The sequence below is a fragment of the Hemicordylus capensis genome, chromosome 5 (genome assembly GCF_027244095.1).
Source record: "Hemicordylus capensis ecotype Gifberg chromosome 5, rHemCap1.1.pri, whole genome shotgun sequence".
Taxonomy (NCBI): Eukaryota; Metazoa; Chordata; class Lepidosauria; order Squamata; family Cordylidae; genus Hemicordylus; species Hemicordylus capensis.
The window spans coordinates 80,444,175-80,460,290 of NC_069661.1; the positions used below are offsets into that span (position 1 = coordinate 80,444,175).

The 16,116-nt window shown below is 43.1% G+C and overlaps 1 protein-coding gene across 1 annotated transcript; it reads left to right on the forward strand.

The window, feature by feature from the left end:
- The first annotated feature begins 310 nt into the window (after positions 1–310).
- On the forward strand, positions 311–10,473 carry SPCS3 (signal peptidase complex subunit 3). The gene is made up of 5 exons (XM_053251771.1): positions 311–854; positions 3,501–3,574; positions 6,627–6,703; positions 8,276–8,391; positions 10,327–10,473. The coding sequence occupies exons 1-5, from the start codon at positions 712–714 to the stop codon at positions 10,457–10,459; spliced, it is 543 nt and encodes a 180-aa protein (XP_053107746.1). The 5' UTR covers positions 311–711; the 3' UTR covers positions 10,460–10,473.
- Positions 10,474–16,116: the final 5,643 nt, after the last annotated feature.

The window sequence follows — 16,116 nt, forward strand, 5'->3', positions numbered from 1 at the left end:
GATCCGTCGTTGTTTTCACATATTTTATCAGACGCAGGGAGGAGGCAGGCAGTAGAATAGTTACAAAACAGACAAAGCTCAGTTGTCCACCTGAAGGCGCTTTACATCGGAAATGGGACACTAAAGCCACAGGTTTCCCACGCAACACGTATCTCCCAGGTGCAGCAAACACGTGTGATCTACGTCTAGAGGGTGCTTCTACAGTCCCCTCAACCCGCCCCGCCCCGCCCTCGGGCTTAGTGGGAGGCTGATGCTGCCGCGCTCGCGGAGTGACACCCTGCACTGCCCACAGACCCACCCCAGAACAGCGCCTCTTCCGAAGCTCATTGGAGGACGCGGGAACGCGCAACAGAAGGCAGAAGCCCGCACTTGAGGCTCACGGGGCCTCTGGGCAGGCGGAGCTGGGAGGCCGTCTCCCGCCTATGGGTGGGCGGGGACGCTGGGCTTGGGGCTCCTCCCCGTGCGCCGACTGGGCGGGCTCGCTTCCCGGCGGTCGTTTTGGGCCTCCCTTTTTCTTCCGACACGCAGCGCAGCGGCAGCATCACCACCACCACCACCACCCCTTTTCCTCCCTAAGTTGCCCGGCGCCAGTGTCGTCCCCTCTCCCGGGCTTGCCTGCCCGCCAGCCCTGAGGCCTGGCCGGCGCGGAGGGCAGAAGGAAGGAAGCGGGCTGTCGTGTGTGTGGTGAGGGCCGGAGCGGCCGGCGGGGAGATGAACACCGTGCTGACCCGCGCCAACTCGCTCTTCGCCTTCTCGCTGAGCGTGATGGCGGCGCTCACCTTCGGCTGCTTCATCACCACCGCTTTCAAGGAGCGCACCGTGCCCGTCAGCATCGCCGTCTCCCGTGTCATGCTGTGAGTGAGTGTGAGGCTGGGGGCGGTGGCGAGTGGCTTCCTGCCCTTGCCGCTCCAGGGCCCTTCTCCTTCTGGACCTCCGCTGCGCATCCGATCTTGAAGGGGTGTGGGGAAGTGTGTCCCCCCCCGGGGGGTGGGGTGGAGAGGGGCCACGTCTCATCCCTGTTTGCTCCACCACGGGCATGTGGCTGAGGAAAACTGGGTTGCTGTGGGTTGACTTCTTTGCTTGGAAGGATTCCCCCCCCCCCGCCCCTGCTAATTGCGAGCATCCTCCTATGGAAAAGGAGCACTAACTTTGCAACGATCCCTCTCCCTCTTCTTCTAATATAATCGCGTAATACAGCCAGTACTTGCTTGTGATGGGGGCACGTAACTGTCATTAGTCCATTGTGTGTTTCTACATGATTATGGCAGTGGCTTGTGATTGCCGCTGTTACTCCCCTTCAGAATGTGCTTTCGAAGCCCGGCTCTGTTAGGAACGAGTGTCTCGAAGGAACTTCGTGTTAAATCTGGTGCTCAGTTCCAAAAGACACGTTTTGCTGATCCTGCAACCTTTTGCTCGTGTTTTCTCCACGCTATTGCCTACGTTCTAACTCGATTCTATTTGGTACGTTGTGGCTTTCAGAACGGTGTCCTTTCCCTTCCTGTTCTCTCATTTCCCGTTTCTCTGAGCCAATGAGCGAACACCACGAACTCTCCAGTGCTGTAGTCTGCCCTCTGGCAGGCTCCCTTGGGTCTACATGGGAAGGCAGTTCGGCTGTAGGGGTTAGCAAACGTCAGTGTCTGTTGCTCTAGTGCCAAGCATATATTAGTTTCTGTTGGGCTAGAAAAAGAAAAGGGTTATGTAGCAGATTCTTCTGACAAATGCAAATCCTGTTCTGGGAAGCACTGCACATAGGTGTTAATATTATTCTGAGTAGTTTTATTGATTTTAGTGGGATAATTTGATTTTCACATCCCAGTTTAGTGTGCTTTGATATAAGAAGTTACACAAAACACTATCTCAGCTCTCTGTGTGTAAAATTATGCACTAAAGACATTTGATACACTTTGCAATTAAAATATCCTCTCTAATAAAACGCTTGGTGTCCGTCCATGGACGGACACCAAGCGTGCGTTCGTGCCTGGCCTGTTCTGGGCATGCCCAGAACAGGGCAAGGGAGGCACGAACGGCAGGACCCGGCGGCCATGTTGGGGCCGGGAGAAGGAGAAGTGGCCGCCGCCTACGCCAGGAGGAGAGTGCAGGAGAGGCGGCGGCGCAGCCGTGGCCACGGCCAGAGGTGGCGGTGGCCGCGGCGGGGCAACTGGCGGCGGGAGTGCGGGTGAGGCGGCGGCAGGGCCAGAAGCGGCCGCCGCAAATAAAGGAGAGAGGCGCCGGGGGAAGAGGCGGCGGGGAAGCTGGCCGAGGTGGTGCCGGAGCCGCCGCCGAGGCCTGGCGCCGCCAGTAAAGCCGGGCGGGGGGGGAACCTTGGGGCCCGATCCCACCATTCCCGTCCCCCCGCCAAATTACTAATTACCAAATTACCCCCGCCAAATTGGCCCTGAAAAATGCCACCGCCGAACCGCCCTCCCAGCTGCCCGATCCCACCATTTGTACAGGAAAGAGGAGCTCGCTAGCAGAGCTCCTCTTTCTGCAAAGGCTCTTCTCAAACTGGCGCTTTGAGCGGAAAGGGCGTCCTTTCTGCTCAAAGCGCCAGTTTGAGAAGAGCCTTTGCAGAAAGAGGAGCTCTGCTGGTGAGCTCCTCTTTCCTGTACAAATGGTGGGATCGGGCAGCTGGGAGGGCGGTTCGGCGGCGGGGGCCGAAAGCATTACTAGCGCCCGTTTTTCAACGGGCTAAAATTCACTTGTGCTAAATAAACTGCTTTCCCAATATACATAAAATCATGGCAATGCTTGGAGTGTGTGGCTGTTGTGTTCTGTTGGCACTTGGGCAAGAAGATCAAGTTCAATTATCTATCTATCTATCTATCTACACCCAATTTTAAATAAATATTTCATAATTAAAGCACATACAGGTGTGTTAAGTGTCAGAATATTTATTTCTGTGCTCATCTGAGCAGATTTTTGTGTTTTGGCAAGCTTTACATTTCATTCTGCCCCCTCAAGTAATGATATACTTCCGAATGGTATAATGTTACGTTTTAGATTTTGATGGTTAGGTTAGGAAGATCTTCATATAGTTAAATTACTGAAATCCTGTGCATGGATTTCATCTGACACCATTGCTACTATACTATATCTTTGATCTAGTTCTAATAAAATTTCATTGTGTAATTTATACCCATGAACACGTGCATTTATAATAATTTTGATGCTTTAATATTTCAAATTTGAGTAGCACTTCTGCAGGCATTGTAGCTGCCTGATAATTGTTATAAACCAAAATAACCACATCACTACTCTTACAACTAATCTCAAATGCCTAATATCAATTATGCTTGATTTCTTTTTGATGCTATTGTCAAGAAAAGGGTTTTCAAACTCTTAATATTGCTAAATATAGATTGTAAAGTAGACAGTAATACTACTACTACTACTATCTCAGTCCCACTCTGCCCTGTTCTGAAAAAGCATATTCTTTCACTGAAGAACATTTGTTTTCTGTTGTGACTACTTCAAATAATATTTATTTATTTTTTCTCTAGAAAAAATGTAGAAGATTTCACTGGACCTGGAGAAAGAAGTGACCTTGGAATCATTACTTTTGACATTATTGCAGATATCCTTTATAACGAATGCTAATATTTATATTTAAACTGTAACAAAATCTTACTTTTGACAATGAATATTTATTTATTGCTTTTCAACAGAAGTTTCCAAAGTGGTTTACATGGAGAGATAAAAATCAATCAATCAATCAAATCTTTATTTCGGTCAACAACTAGCACAAAGTTAAAACAAATATAAAAGAGAAGCTAGTCAAACTTCTACTTCAACGAATAAAACCAAATAAACTAAGAAAATCCTTCTAAATATAAATCAACTAAAAATACACAGCTTAAACTAACAATGAGACAGCAGCATTTCATGCTTGTAAAATTATTACATACATATCAAAGCTTAAACAATTGCCTTCCTAACTCCTGGGTGGGTTAAACATTTAAAGGGCTTAGGAAGATTTAGTTGTTAATTTTACTGCTAATATGCATATGGTCCCAGAACCTGCGTGCCCACATACAATTATCCGCTCTATACCTGCAAAATTACTCTGACCTTAAGACCGTCACCTACTTTCCTGTTGTCAGACACTTATGCAAAAGGAGGGCTACAACACAAAATTTGGCCACCTGTCTGGTGGTGATGGAATTACTTCCTTCCAGCAGTCTTCCTATTGCCTGAAAGGGGTCAAAACCTGGCCATTTAGCCATCAAAGGGTGAATGGGATCCCATCTCGGGTCTCTATAAAACAGGCATTCAAGCAACACGTGAGAGAACTTTTCCACTGGTCCTTCCCCGCATGGGCAGAGCCTCTCCCTGTAGGGAATCCCTCTATATCTGCCCTCTAAAAGGGCTGAAGGCAGGACATATCTCGCCAAAGTGAAGACTCTTCTAAGGGAGGGCACCTCCAAGATAGTAAGGTGGGGTGCTGGAACCAGTCTATATCTAAATGACTCCTGGCTCTGAAAATCAGGTGCCCTCACTAAATCCATTTACCTCTCTATGTCTTCAGTTCTCTGTTTGATGAGCTTCCTAGCTGTCTCCAGATTTTGCGTAAGCAAAGCAGACTGATCAAGGCCCCAAACAGTCAGCTTTTGGTTCAAAGCACACTTCCAGGCCGACTGGTAAGAATCCTCTAGTATCAAGTGACTCAGCCCTGTGGCCATAAAAATAAATAAAGATGGATCCCTGTCCCTAAAGGGCTCACAATCTTAAAAAAGAAACATAAGACAGATAGCAGCAGCAGCCACTTGAGCGATGCTGTACTGGGGCTGGATAGGGCCAGTTGCTCTCCCCCGCTCAGTAAAGAGAATCGCCATTTTAAGAAGGTGCCTCTTGGCTTAGCAGGAGAACAAGGAAGGATAGGTGACAAGATGAAATGTGTATATATCTCCTTTAAGCTTTTAACAAAGTTATGAACAAATGATGCATGGAATATTCTATTACATATGTTAGAGGCGAAATGTATAGTTTATATTTGAATCTTGTCTAAACTGTTGTTGAGACGAGGGCTAGTAATGGCCTGGTGCATTGTCAATTATTTATTTATTTAATCAATCTATTTATTTATTATTGAATTTGTATATTGCCAAATATAGAAATTACTAGGACTAATAATGGCCTGGTGCACATGTAATCTCTTCTGATATTTTAACCAAGATTAGGAGACTGGGAATGGATTACAGGCTCTGCCTGACTAATTCCCTCTTTCTTTTAGCAGTGTAGCATTATGTCTGAATGGATGCTGCTAATCATGTGTTGGGAAACCAGTTTCAAACTACCTTTGTACAGCTGCAACTCTGCACCATAGGAAGTGTGTGGGACAGGAGTCCATGAACCTGTGGCCTGTACCCAATATCTTCTTATGTTTAAAAGATTGGGAAGCATTATGTCTGCACAACTCCATTCTAAGGCCTGGATATAAAGAGCTGCTTAAGGTATGCAGGGCTACACAGATCATTCTAGGGTCATTCTGAAAACACTTATCAACTGGAGAGCCAGATTACTAAGTTAATATTGGGAAAATATTTTCTCTTTATACAGCAGTTGCTATTAACTCTTCTTCATCACTATGAGTTAATTTTTCTCTTTGCATTTGGTTAGATGCCCTCCTTTTCCTCTTTACAATAGAGGAAATCTTCCTTCTGCCTCATTTTTGGTTCTCTGGCTCATCTTTTATTCTAACCGGCTCGCTATCACTCCTTGCTGAGCTTGGCAGCAACATCACAGAAGACTCTTATTTTCGCAACAGTTCACATACCTTAAGGAATCTCATACACAGGTGGGCATTATGGCTGGCTGTAGTGAATATAACAGCTGTCACCATAACCTCTGTGCCTTCAAATGTTGAGTTCAGGATGAATATTGCAGAATGTAATAGAGGCCATTCTTCCATTTTGAACAAAACCTGTTCAGACTGCAAATGTTCTCACAAACCGGTTAAAACAAGTGGCAAATGACAACTGGAGGTTGCCCATTGGACACAAATAGGGGAGCAGTGATTGGCTTCTTGTGTTGTGTAGGCCCTTCCTGAATTCTTGCATTAGCCCAGTGGGCCTTTTTCTTTGAACAACAAATCCAATCCATATCAGAAATTCTCTTCATTGTGATTTGCTTTGTGGCATAGAGAGCTGCTGTTTGAGAAACGGCAATTCGGAGCCTATGGGACTTAGTCTCCGTTACATAAGAGACTTGGAATCCCATTCTTCAGTCCAAATATCCAGAATCCTAACTTGTTTAAAATAAGCAACATACATTGAAACTATACAACTTAAGTCGTAAAGCTTCTTCTGGAAAGATTGGGAAGTACAGAAAAGGAAAAATAGGCTTGTAAAGGACGGGTATTCACCCCACCTTTAAGTCTAGGTAATTCAAGAGTAAAGGCTTTTCTTGCCTGCCTGGTCCATGAGGTTGCAGAGGAAAACTGTTTCTAGAATTTAAGATTTGGGTCCCATACACTTGAGAAACCTATAATTCATAGTTAGACAATTCTAATGTTGATAAATGACTTTTGAAGAAAACATCATTGTTAAAGCTTGGATTTTGATCTGTGTTGAATGTGTATATTAAAAATACTAAAATTTGTTATGCTGTATGTTCCTTAACTTTTTCACATCTGAATAGTATATTTGACTGGAATGTTAAACAGTTATTTCTGTATTTATCGGCGGAATACTCAACAAAGAACAATGTAAGTATGAAACGTGAATGGAAAATCATATTAACTTAGTGACTATTATGAAATAGCTGACTTAGTGACTATTATGAAATAGCTGTAAGATTTGGTACAGCCCAGTGAGCAGGTTCATTCCCTGCCCCCCGATAAAAACTGGAATTATACAAATTCCTATGCCCTTCCTCCCAACCCACTGTCACCCAGTGTGAGCATGTGTACATATACGAGGGAGGTTTTAAATGCAGTTTGATCTATTGTGGGAAGCATATGTGCTACTATTTGCAAACAGTGGGAAATGGTCTGCTGTCATTGTGCTTAATTAGAAGTGCTTCTATTGAGCAGTTAAATGTATGGCTTCTGGAAAATCTATCCCTGTTCTGAAAGTTTTGCAGTTGTGTGACAGCTACAGCTTAAATGCTGTTATGAAAGCTGATTCACAATTCTGTGTCTCAAGAAACAGAAGCGATTTGGTTTTCACATGTCCTTAGTCTTCTAAAAATCTGCATTACATTATAATTCCTGTTGCTAGTATGTAACTTGTATTATCTCTTTATTCTGATACAATAGCTATGCTCATTGATATTTTCTAAAACTGTGTTACTAGATAGAAATTGGTATGCTTCTATAAAACCCTTAGTCCTTGCTCTAATAGAAATCCTGTACAATCTAGAAAAGATATTTCTGTGGGGTCATAATGATGCTAGTTATTGGAGGGAGGGAGAAAAATTGTTTGAATAGTGATCTTGGCTTCCAGGATCACTGCAGCAAAATTTTTCATAATTCCCTGCTGTTTGTTTCATCAGTCAGAATACATGCAACATACACAAATTGGGGTGGCAGATTGTTATACTGTTTTACTAGTTGGAGCTAGTGAACCCAGTTCTTATGTGTCATATGTTTGTTCATGAACAGTATGCTATGTTAAGAGTATTTTCAAAAATATCCTCACTGCTAATTAAATGTTAGCAGAGGTGTAGATGTTATGTTAGATGTTAAATGTTAGCAGAGGTGTAAGTGGACCTGAAGTATCCCAATTTCCATGTGTTTCTTTGCTTATGTTAGCACAGCATTTTTTAAAAAAGACTACAGTTCTGAACTTGTGTCAGATACACAGTTGTAGTATTGTTTAAATTGAAACTATTAGTTTTTCTCTTCAAAATACAATGACAGGTAGGTATCATATTATGGAATAAAAATGACACCTATTTGCACAGTTGTAGTGTTGTAATACTTCAGTAACACTGGTTGGTCACCTGGATGTACAAATGTTAACATAAGCTCAAAGTCTGTTTTACCATAGGTTATTTTATTTTCCCTCAAAGCAGTCCCAAATATTTTTATAAAAACTTTTTGTTGTTAAATTTTGAGAACTAAGCTAATGTTGTCTATATAGTTTACTTCTTAACTTCGTTAGAAATATAGATATTTAGTTGCTTTATTCTTTACTATAGAAATCTTTCTATCAACATTTTGATTTTTATTAGTTCACCTACAGAAATTGTTTCATACCTTCAGCTTCCTGGATGAATATTTTTGTGATTCTTTCCCACTGGATAAATCTGGATAAATTTCAATTTCTAATTGCAGGCTTTGAACCAGGTAGTTCTCTGGGATAAGATCATTTTGAGAGGAGATAATCCCAAACTGCTGTTAAAAGACATGAAATCAAAATATTTTTTCTTTGATGATGGAAATGGTCTCAAGTGAGTAAATCCCCACCCTGTGTTGTTTTGAAGCTCCTGTATATTTGTGATGCCTATATTTGTGAAGAATATACTCATGACACCTGTGTTCCTCCAATAAATATATTTTTATAATACATATATTATATTAAATATATAATGTTTGAGGAACCACAATATCACAAGCCTGCCAGTGGGTAGCATCCACAGTTGTCCTTAGCCTGGAAAAGGACTCCTTGCTCTAGATTGTAGCTGCACAACATCTCATACTGCACAGGAAGAGGCAATGATAAACCCCTCTGGTATTCTACCAAAGAAAACTACAGGGCTCTGTGGGTGCCAGGGGTCAGAATTGACTTGAGGGCACACTTTATTGATAATGGCAGTGGTTGCTGATTTACCTTTCCCGAAGTGACTTGGTACAAGGTGCCAGCAAAAATGGAGAAATGTTCATGATGACCTTCCTGCCTATAGCTGATGTACACATACATATGTAGCATTCTGGAATGTGCTTTATCAGAAGTCTAGACTGATGCATCTACACCAGCTACCAGTCAGTTTTGACAGCATAGCGTCCTTTGTGAAGTTTGGGACATTTTACTTTCTTGCTTGACCGTGCCCTAGCACTACCCTTCTACGGCAGCTTGTGAAAAGCACACTGAAATTCAGAATTATTGCTTGCATGATAAGAAGCAATACATTATTGGTTAGTAGGCTTATCTGTCATGCTTGGGAGCTTCCTTTGATTAACAGCTTAATCAATCAGATAAGAAAGCTGTGGTGACTCTTTTAAAAAAAATAAAGCTATTGCACATTAGTTGCAGATATTTTGTAATTAGTGTCCGATATGCAGAACAAAGAATTGCATGCTGAATGAGCACTGTTGTGCTAGTGCAAGAGGATGGTTTAGTTTGGCAAAATGCAGGGGTTGCTCAAGAGGGCTATTGTGCTATAGCTCTCTTAGCCACAGATTCCCATTGAAATGAATGAGGTGTGCTGCAGTTGCACAGCTGCAGAAAGGCTTGTGGTAGAACAATACTTACTAGTCTGGAATACAAGCTCCAGACATGGCGCAACTAGCACAACAATTTTGCACTAGAGTAAGGTCCATTCTCAAGTGGTTCATTGCTCTGGATGTCAGCCAGTATTTTTGTGTGAAGTGGCCCGATGCTGTGGCCGTTCATTATGACATCTCATCTTTGTGTCTCAAAATTTTAGGGAAGCAAGCTGGTGAGTGAAACTGCCCCCACCTCCCACTCCAATATTCTAGCAACAAAGCCATGGCAAATGACCGAAACAATAATTCCTTCTTATTTTGATATAAGCAGTGTGAAAATAAAACATTGACTTCTGAAGCCTCTTTCTGAGTGCTAAAGTTTTGGGAGCCTCATATTTTAGTAGACTAGAAATGTGTTCACAGGAGGCAGTAGAATTTCCATCTTTTGTTCTGCTTCCAAACTTAGCATACAGTCCAGAGAAAATTTTATGCTGTATTGACATAGGCAGCACTCTAGTGCTTAACATTAGTCCCTTTGATTTTTTTGATGGAAGCACACTTTCTACAAATTGAATCTTTAGACCAGGGGTGGGCACTCTCAGACTTCCAGATCTTGTTGGACAACAACCTGTGCCATCTCCAGTCACAAATTCCTTTAATTCCACAATAAATCGTGGCTGGGAATGATGGAAGTTGTAGTCCAACAACATCTGGAGGTCTGAGATTGCCCACCCCACCCTTAGACTTCTGTGATATGAAAAATAAGTCATTTGCATGTGATTACTTATAATAGAATACATTATTATACTACAGTATAATAGAATATACTGCAAATCAGACTAGTGAATTGTTAATGTTGACATCTGTAATGTTTCTGACACACCTACTGTAGCATTCACTGTAACATTTACAGCTTAGAAATTGCAAGTGTTCTTGCTAATGTTGTATTTGCATTTCAGGGGCAACAGAAATGTCACTCTGACGCTCTCGTGGAATGTTGTACCAAATGCAGGCATCCTACCTCTTGTGACAGGAGCGGGACATGTATCTGTTCCATTCCCAGATACTTACAAAATTGCAAAAAGCTATTAAATTATTATGCTGAACCTTGAGTAACCTATTTTTATACTTGTACATTATACATTTTATCACTTTCTCGTCTCCCACCCAATGCAATTCAAAGGTACTGTACTTGATTTATTTAGGTTTAGCTGAGACGGAAGGGAAGAAACTCTGTTTGGCTTGTTCTTAATTTTAAATTTAAAAAGAAATGGAGATCTCAAAGAAAGGTGACGAAATCTGGCAGGAGGGGGAGTTTTTTGTGTTGGTTATTGGGACAACAATACCTTTCTTACAAATAAAATTTTTGGAACCAGAAAAGTTTGTTATAAGTGTACTGAGAGTTCTTAATATCTCTTTCCCTCTGCAAACTCCTACCAGTGTATTGGGCAGGTAATCTCTCTCAAGAAAATCAGTGCTGTGGCATTAAATATAAGGTCTTTATCAATGCTGCTATCAGAAAGGTTTAAAAGACTTTGCCCATTTAGTGCAACTGAAATCTATATGAAAATATTTTACAGAAGGCTAAACCTAGGAGGCCATTTCATAAGCATCAGTTCAAATGGATGTTACCAAAGGATCACAAACATCAGCCCTCAGTACCACGTTGTGGTTCCATCTTGATTCTCCTACACAGATGAGTACATGTCTTATCCAAACTGAATGGAGCTGGACAGAGATAGTGCAGCGGGGCTCTTTGGGTGTGTTTTGTTGTTTTTAAGGGGCTTCTAAGGTTCTCCACTCTCTAGGTTTGAATGTGTCTCAAAACACCAGTTAGCCAAACTTCCCAGCACTTTAGGAAAAAATTAACCTATAGGATTAATAGCAAATTTGATGACACTTACTTAATAGTATAATGCAAAATGCATTATATTAGTTACTACAATATACTATACAACATACTAATTATTAGTATAATACAATAGAGATATAAACTTATAAATAAATTACAATACAGACACAGTTGCAACTTACAGATATGGATAAATTAAAAGTAAAGACTTATGGTGATCTGAAATTATAAAAAAAGATTTTAGATTATAATGCAAGTCAGTAGATAAACATTTAAAGTAAACCTTTGATGAGCATATCAAATTGCTTTTCTAAAATAACAGCTTAGAAGATATTTCGTATTGGTTTGGTCACAACCAAAGCAGGACATGAAACATTACAAATACAGGAAAACCTCGGTATTTGCCGGGGTTCTGTTCCCGGCTATTGCCAAGGATACCGAAGCGGTGATTGGGGCTATGGAACCACAGGGGTTAGGTTCCTAAAGTGGAGGAATTTTTGAGAAATTGGCTGAAAAACAGCCCCAAATCAGGCCAAAATGGCATTTGTTTTTTAACCTTAAAAATGGTCGCAGATGGCAGTGGAGGTGGAGGGATTGCAGTGGAGGTGTAACATTTTACCTGCTAAAATTGCCGCATGACAGCAGAAGTGGCGGCAACAGGGGATTGCATATAGGTGACAGCGCATTTTGCTTTTTCAAATTGCTGCGGAGGTGCCCGTAGCAGCAGGGATTGTAATGGAGGCAGTATCGGAGACTGCTTCTCCCTCCATGCCTCTCTTCTAACCGATCGCAGGGGCTAGTCTGAATTCCATTTCAGGCCTCTCTGAGCATGTGCAAAATGGAATGTAGTCCAGCCCCCCGCGAGCAGTTGGAGGAGAAGCTTGAAAGGAGAAGGAGTCTGTTACTGCCTTCGCAGCAATTTAAAAAGGCAAAATGTAATGTTGCCTCTATGCAATCCCCGCTGTTGCTCCTGCCTTTGTTGTTGTCTGTGGCGATTTTAGCAGGTAAAATGCTGCCTCCTTTCCCCTCGCCCCCCTCCAACCCAAGCCTTTTACTTGTAAACGAGAATTGTTGCCGGATTCCCATTTACAAGTACGGCTGCGCCTGACCCGCGGATAGGCGTCTGACCTCTGCCCCCCACCACCACGTATGCCAAGGTCAGGTGCCTATTCCCCAACCGAGGGGAATATTCTGCCTATATGCCGAATAGTCCTTAACCCAGATTGCCTTGTGATAAGAGTGAACTTGGCAGGTAATACTTTGATTCTGCTTTCATTGATAAAAACCAACCAACAAATAGGTTAAGAATAAAATGCCAAAATGGCCAAAGCAAACTGCATTATCTTGTTTGTTGGACCAACCCAGAATTGTGCAAGAGATCACTGGCTAACCTCCAGGCTTGACTACTGCAATGCGCTCTACATCGGGCTGCCTTTGTATGTAGTTCAGAAACTTCAATTAGTTCAAAATACGGCAGCCAGACTGGTCTCCGGGGCAACTTGGAGAGACCGTATTATGCCTGTTTTGACAGTTGCACTGGCTGCCAACATGTTTCCGAGCAAAATACAAAAGTGCTGGTTATTACCTTCGAAGCCCTGAATGGCTTAGGTCCAGGTTACCTTTGAAAGCGTTTTCTTCTGTATGATCCCCACTGCACGTTAAGGTCATCTGAGGAGGTCTGCCTCCAGTTACCGACACTACGTCGTCTGGTGGCGACTCAGAGGCCGCTCCCGGACTGTGGAATGCACTCCCTGCAGAAATCCATAATTTGAACTCTTTATTGGCTTTTAGGAGAGCCCTTAAGACCTATCCGGCCTGACCTTCCAGGGTTTTTAAATTGTTGTGAAGGGTTTTAATGTACCTGGTTTTTCAGGGTTTTTAAACTGTTTTTATTGTTTAACTCTTGTTTCATGTTATTTTAAAATCTGTTTTAATTGTTGATTGATTTTAACTGTGTTTGTTTTATCTGTAAACCGCCCTGAGGCATTTCGGAAGGGTGGTATAGAAATTGAATGAATGAATGAATGAATGAATGCTCCCAAACAACTTGAAAAGATGGCAAGGTTACTTAAGGATTGTGATCTTCATACTGGTGTGATGTGGTTTGAATAACTGGGGAGACCTCTCTGCTCATCTATAAAGCTCAATGGGTGTCCAGGCCACCCAAAAATTCTCATCCTAACATATCTCGCAGGGTTGCTTTGATGATAAAATGAGGAGACCTCCATGTATTCTTCTCAAAAGATCAGGATACAAATAGGATGCTAATTAAAGAACTTGGGAGATGGGGTATGTTCCTAGCCATGTGTTCTCACAAGGATGTATGTTTAGGATTTGCAGCCTTCATTTCTTTGATGGCACAGTGTCATGTAAAGTTAGAGCCTGCCCCTTTAAACCATGATGCACAGCTCCGTTTTTTAGGCTTCTGGCCAATTATCCTTAATTTGTGTTGCTTCAACATAGCGTATTTCCTTTACTACTTTCTCTCCACCTGTATGAAATGACTTACTATGAACTTATTGGGTGAGAGGGCTAATATTTCTGGCTGAAGCAATGGAGGCTGTTCAAATTAAGAGCACTCCCATTAAAAAAACCAAAAACATCCCCAGACAGGAGTGCTCAGCCTATAAGAAATGTGGCTATTTCACCTTCATAAACCCATAGCAAGACCAAGAATAGTGCCAGAGGAATCCTGGGAAAGTAAAGGCCAAAGTACCAATGGTTTCAGACACGAATATGTCCACTGATCAGTTACAAATGGAAAAAAGAACTGTGTCCTCTGCCTTCTAGTACTGCTGCTGCAAGTAATACATGGATGGGGTTGTCCTATGTCCTGAGAATCCTATTTCATCTTTTTGCACTAGGTAGAAGGGAAATCTATCTCTTTACCTTGTGATAGGCTAATCTGAGGGGTGCCACTGCTGTGTATGAGCTCAGTAGGAGATAACCTAGAATCAGTGCAGTCTCTGAAGAGTCTTCTTGCACCTTCATAGAGATACATTGAACTCTTCAATAGCTCTGTATATGAAGTAGGGATGTGCACAAACAGATTTTTTCAATTTTATTTGTCCCCGAATTGAATTACCCCCAATTTGTTTTTGGTCCAAATCTCCCCTCCCTGAATCATTCCAGATTCGATTTCTACCTGAATTTTCAAAATCTGAATCAATTCAGATTAAAAAAAGAGTCCTGGGGCCAAAAGAGTAGGGTGGGTAGCAGTGCCCAATGAGTGGAAGCTACCACCCAAATTTCAAAGAAATGGGCAAATGGGTGATTTTTAAAGCATTTTTGAAGCTTACGGGTCTTTAAGCTTCCCCCCATAGGGAATAATGGGGATTTCAGCAGCCTCAGTTATAACTCCCGAGGGGGGGGAGCACCGGGGGGCCCAGAGCATGTTGTGGTGGGTGGTAGTGCCCAATGGGTGCAAAGAAGCTACCACCCAGATTTCAAACGAATTGGGAAAGGGGTGATTTTTAAAGAATTTCTGAAGTGTGTGCATCTTAAGCTTTTCCCCATAGGGAATAATGGGGATTTCAGCAGCCCCATAACTCCACTTGGGGGGCACCAGGGTGGCCTGGAGCAGATTGTGGTGTAGTGCACTTAGGGTGCCAACTCACCCACAAAACCACAAGCCCATGGGGCACTAGATTCTTTGGCAGGAAATGATTGAGAGTGTCTTCTCTCATTTCCTATCAGAGACTTTAGTAGAAAATGCTTTCTTAGCCAAAAGGCCTACCAGAGAATCTAACACCTCAGACACTGAAAACAACAAAACCCAGTGGCCCATGGAGAATCCCTCCAGGCTGGCACACAGCAGGGGCAGGCAGGCTGGGTGTCAAGGCAGGCTGGGCTCAGGCTGGCAAGGGAAGGCAAGGCAATAGTCAAGGCAAAGCAAAGCTCTCTCTCTCTCTCTCTCTCTCTCTCTCCTCCCACAAGGCAGAAAGGTAGAATCGTGGCTGCTGCCTCTTTAAATAAATTCAAAAATCCCTCCTTGAATACCCTGAACCTTTGCCCCTTCTTCGACCCTTCCCCTGGCCAACGCAGGGTCAGTCAGCAGTGGCAGGAGCCAAAAGAGCCAGTTATCCCTGCAAGTTATTGGAGAGCAGTTCACACACAAGAAAAATAAAATAAAAGCACCACACATGCTTCACAGTTCTCATTCAGACCTTCTGGGTTGCAAAACAACTTGAACATAAGTGCATTTATAAATGAATGAAAGAATGGATGAATAAATAAATATTTGTTCCAGAAGTTTTTGTAATTTTCTGACATGAAACAAGCCACTTATAGGCCTTAGATAGTTTTTGTTTTTAAAGCCAGCACATTTTTCAGTCTGTTTTCAATTAAATATTCAGAGACTTCTCAGTCTCGCCCCACCACCCATATCAAAGCCCTGTGGCAAGCAGATCCCTATATACGGGGGTAGCCACAAAAAGGAATTCACAGCCTACCTTGCAAAAGCTGTGCTGGGTGGTCTGGTCTGCTGCAGGGAGCTCTGCCACCCTCCTTCCTGGCTTGCTGGGGCCTGCCGAGTTCAGGCTTCAGGGAGGCCTACTCGGAGGGCTCTCTGGAAGCCCCGCCCACCCGCCGATCAGCTGAGAGGCAGGGAGAGAAGAGCTCTGCAGTTTGCAGGCTGCTCCGATCCTAGGCCTCATTGCCGATCCTAGGCCGGAGCTGGAGGCAAGTGGTTGAGGGGCCCTGGGGCTGGGCAGGTGGGCAATGGGGTGGGGGTGGCAGGAACTGGCATGGCGCCCCCACCTCAGTGGCGCCTAGGGCACGTGCCCTGCCTGCCCCCCCCAGTTCCGCCTATGGAATAATTACTACACACATACTGTGAGTGTGTATGTGTGTGTGTGTGTGTGTATAAAATGACTGCCTGTCCCCCATCTCATGTTAG

Bases quoted from the DNA above. Each gene is read 5' to 3' on its own strand.
- SPCS3 (XM_053251771.1), top strand. From the start codon at position 712: ATGAACACCGTGCTGACCCGCGCCAACTCGCTCTTCGCCTTCTCGCTG. The intron at 855-3,500 runs GTGAGTGAGTGT...TTTTTTCTCTAG, and splicing joins GCCGTCTCCCGTGTCATGCT to AAAAAATGTAGAAGATTTCA. The intron at 8,392-10,326 runs GTGAGTAAATCC...TTTGCATTTCAG, and splicing joins GATGATGGAAATGGTCTCAA to GGGCAACAGAAATGTCACTC.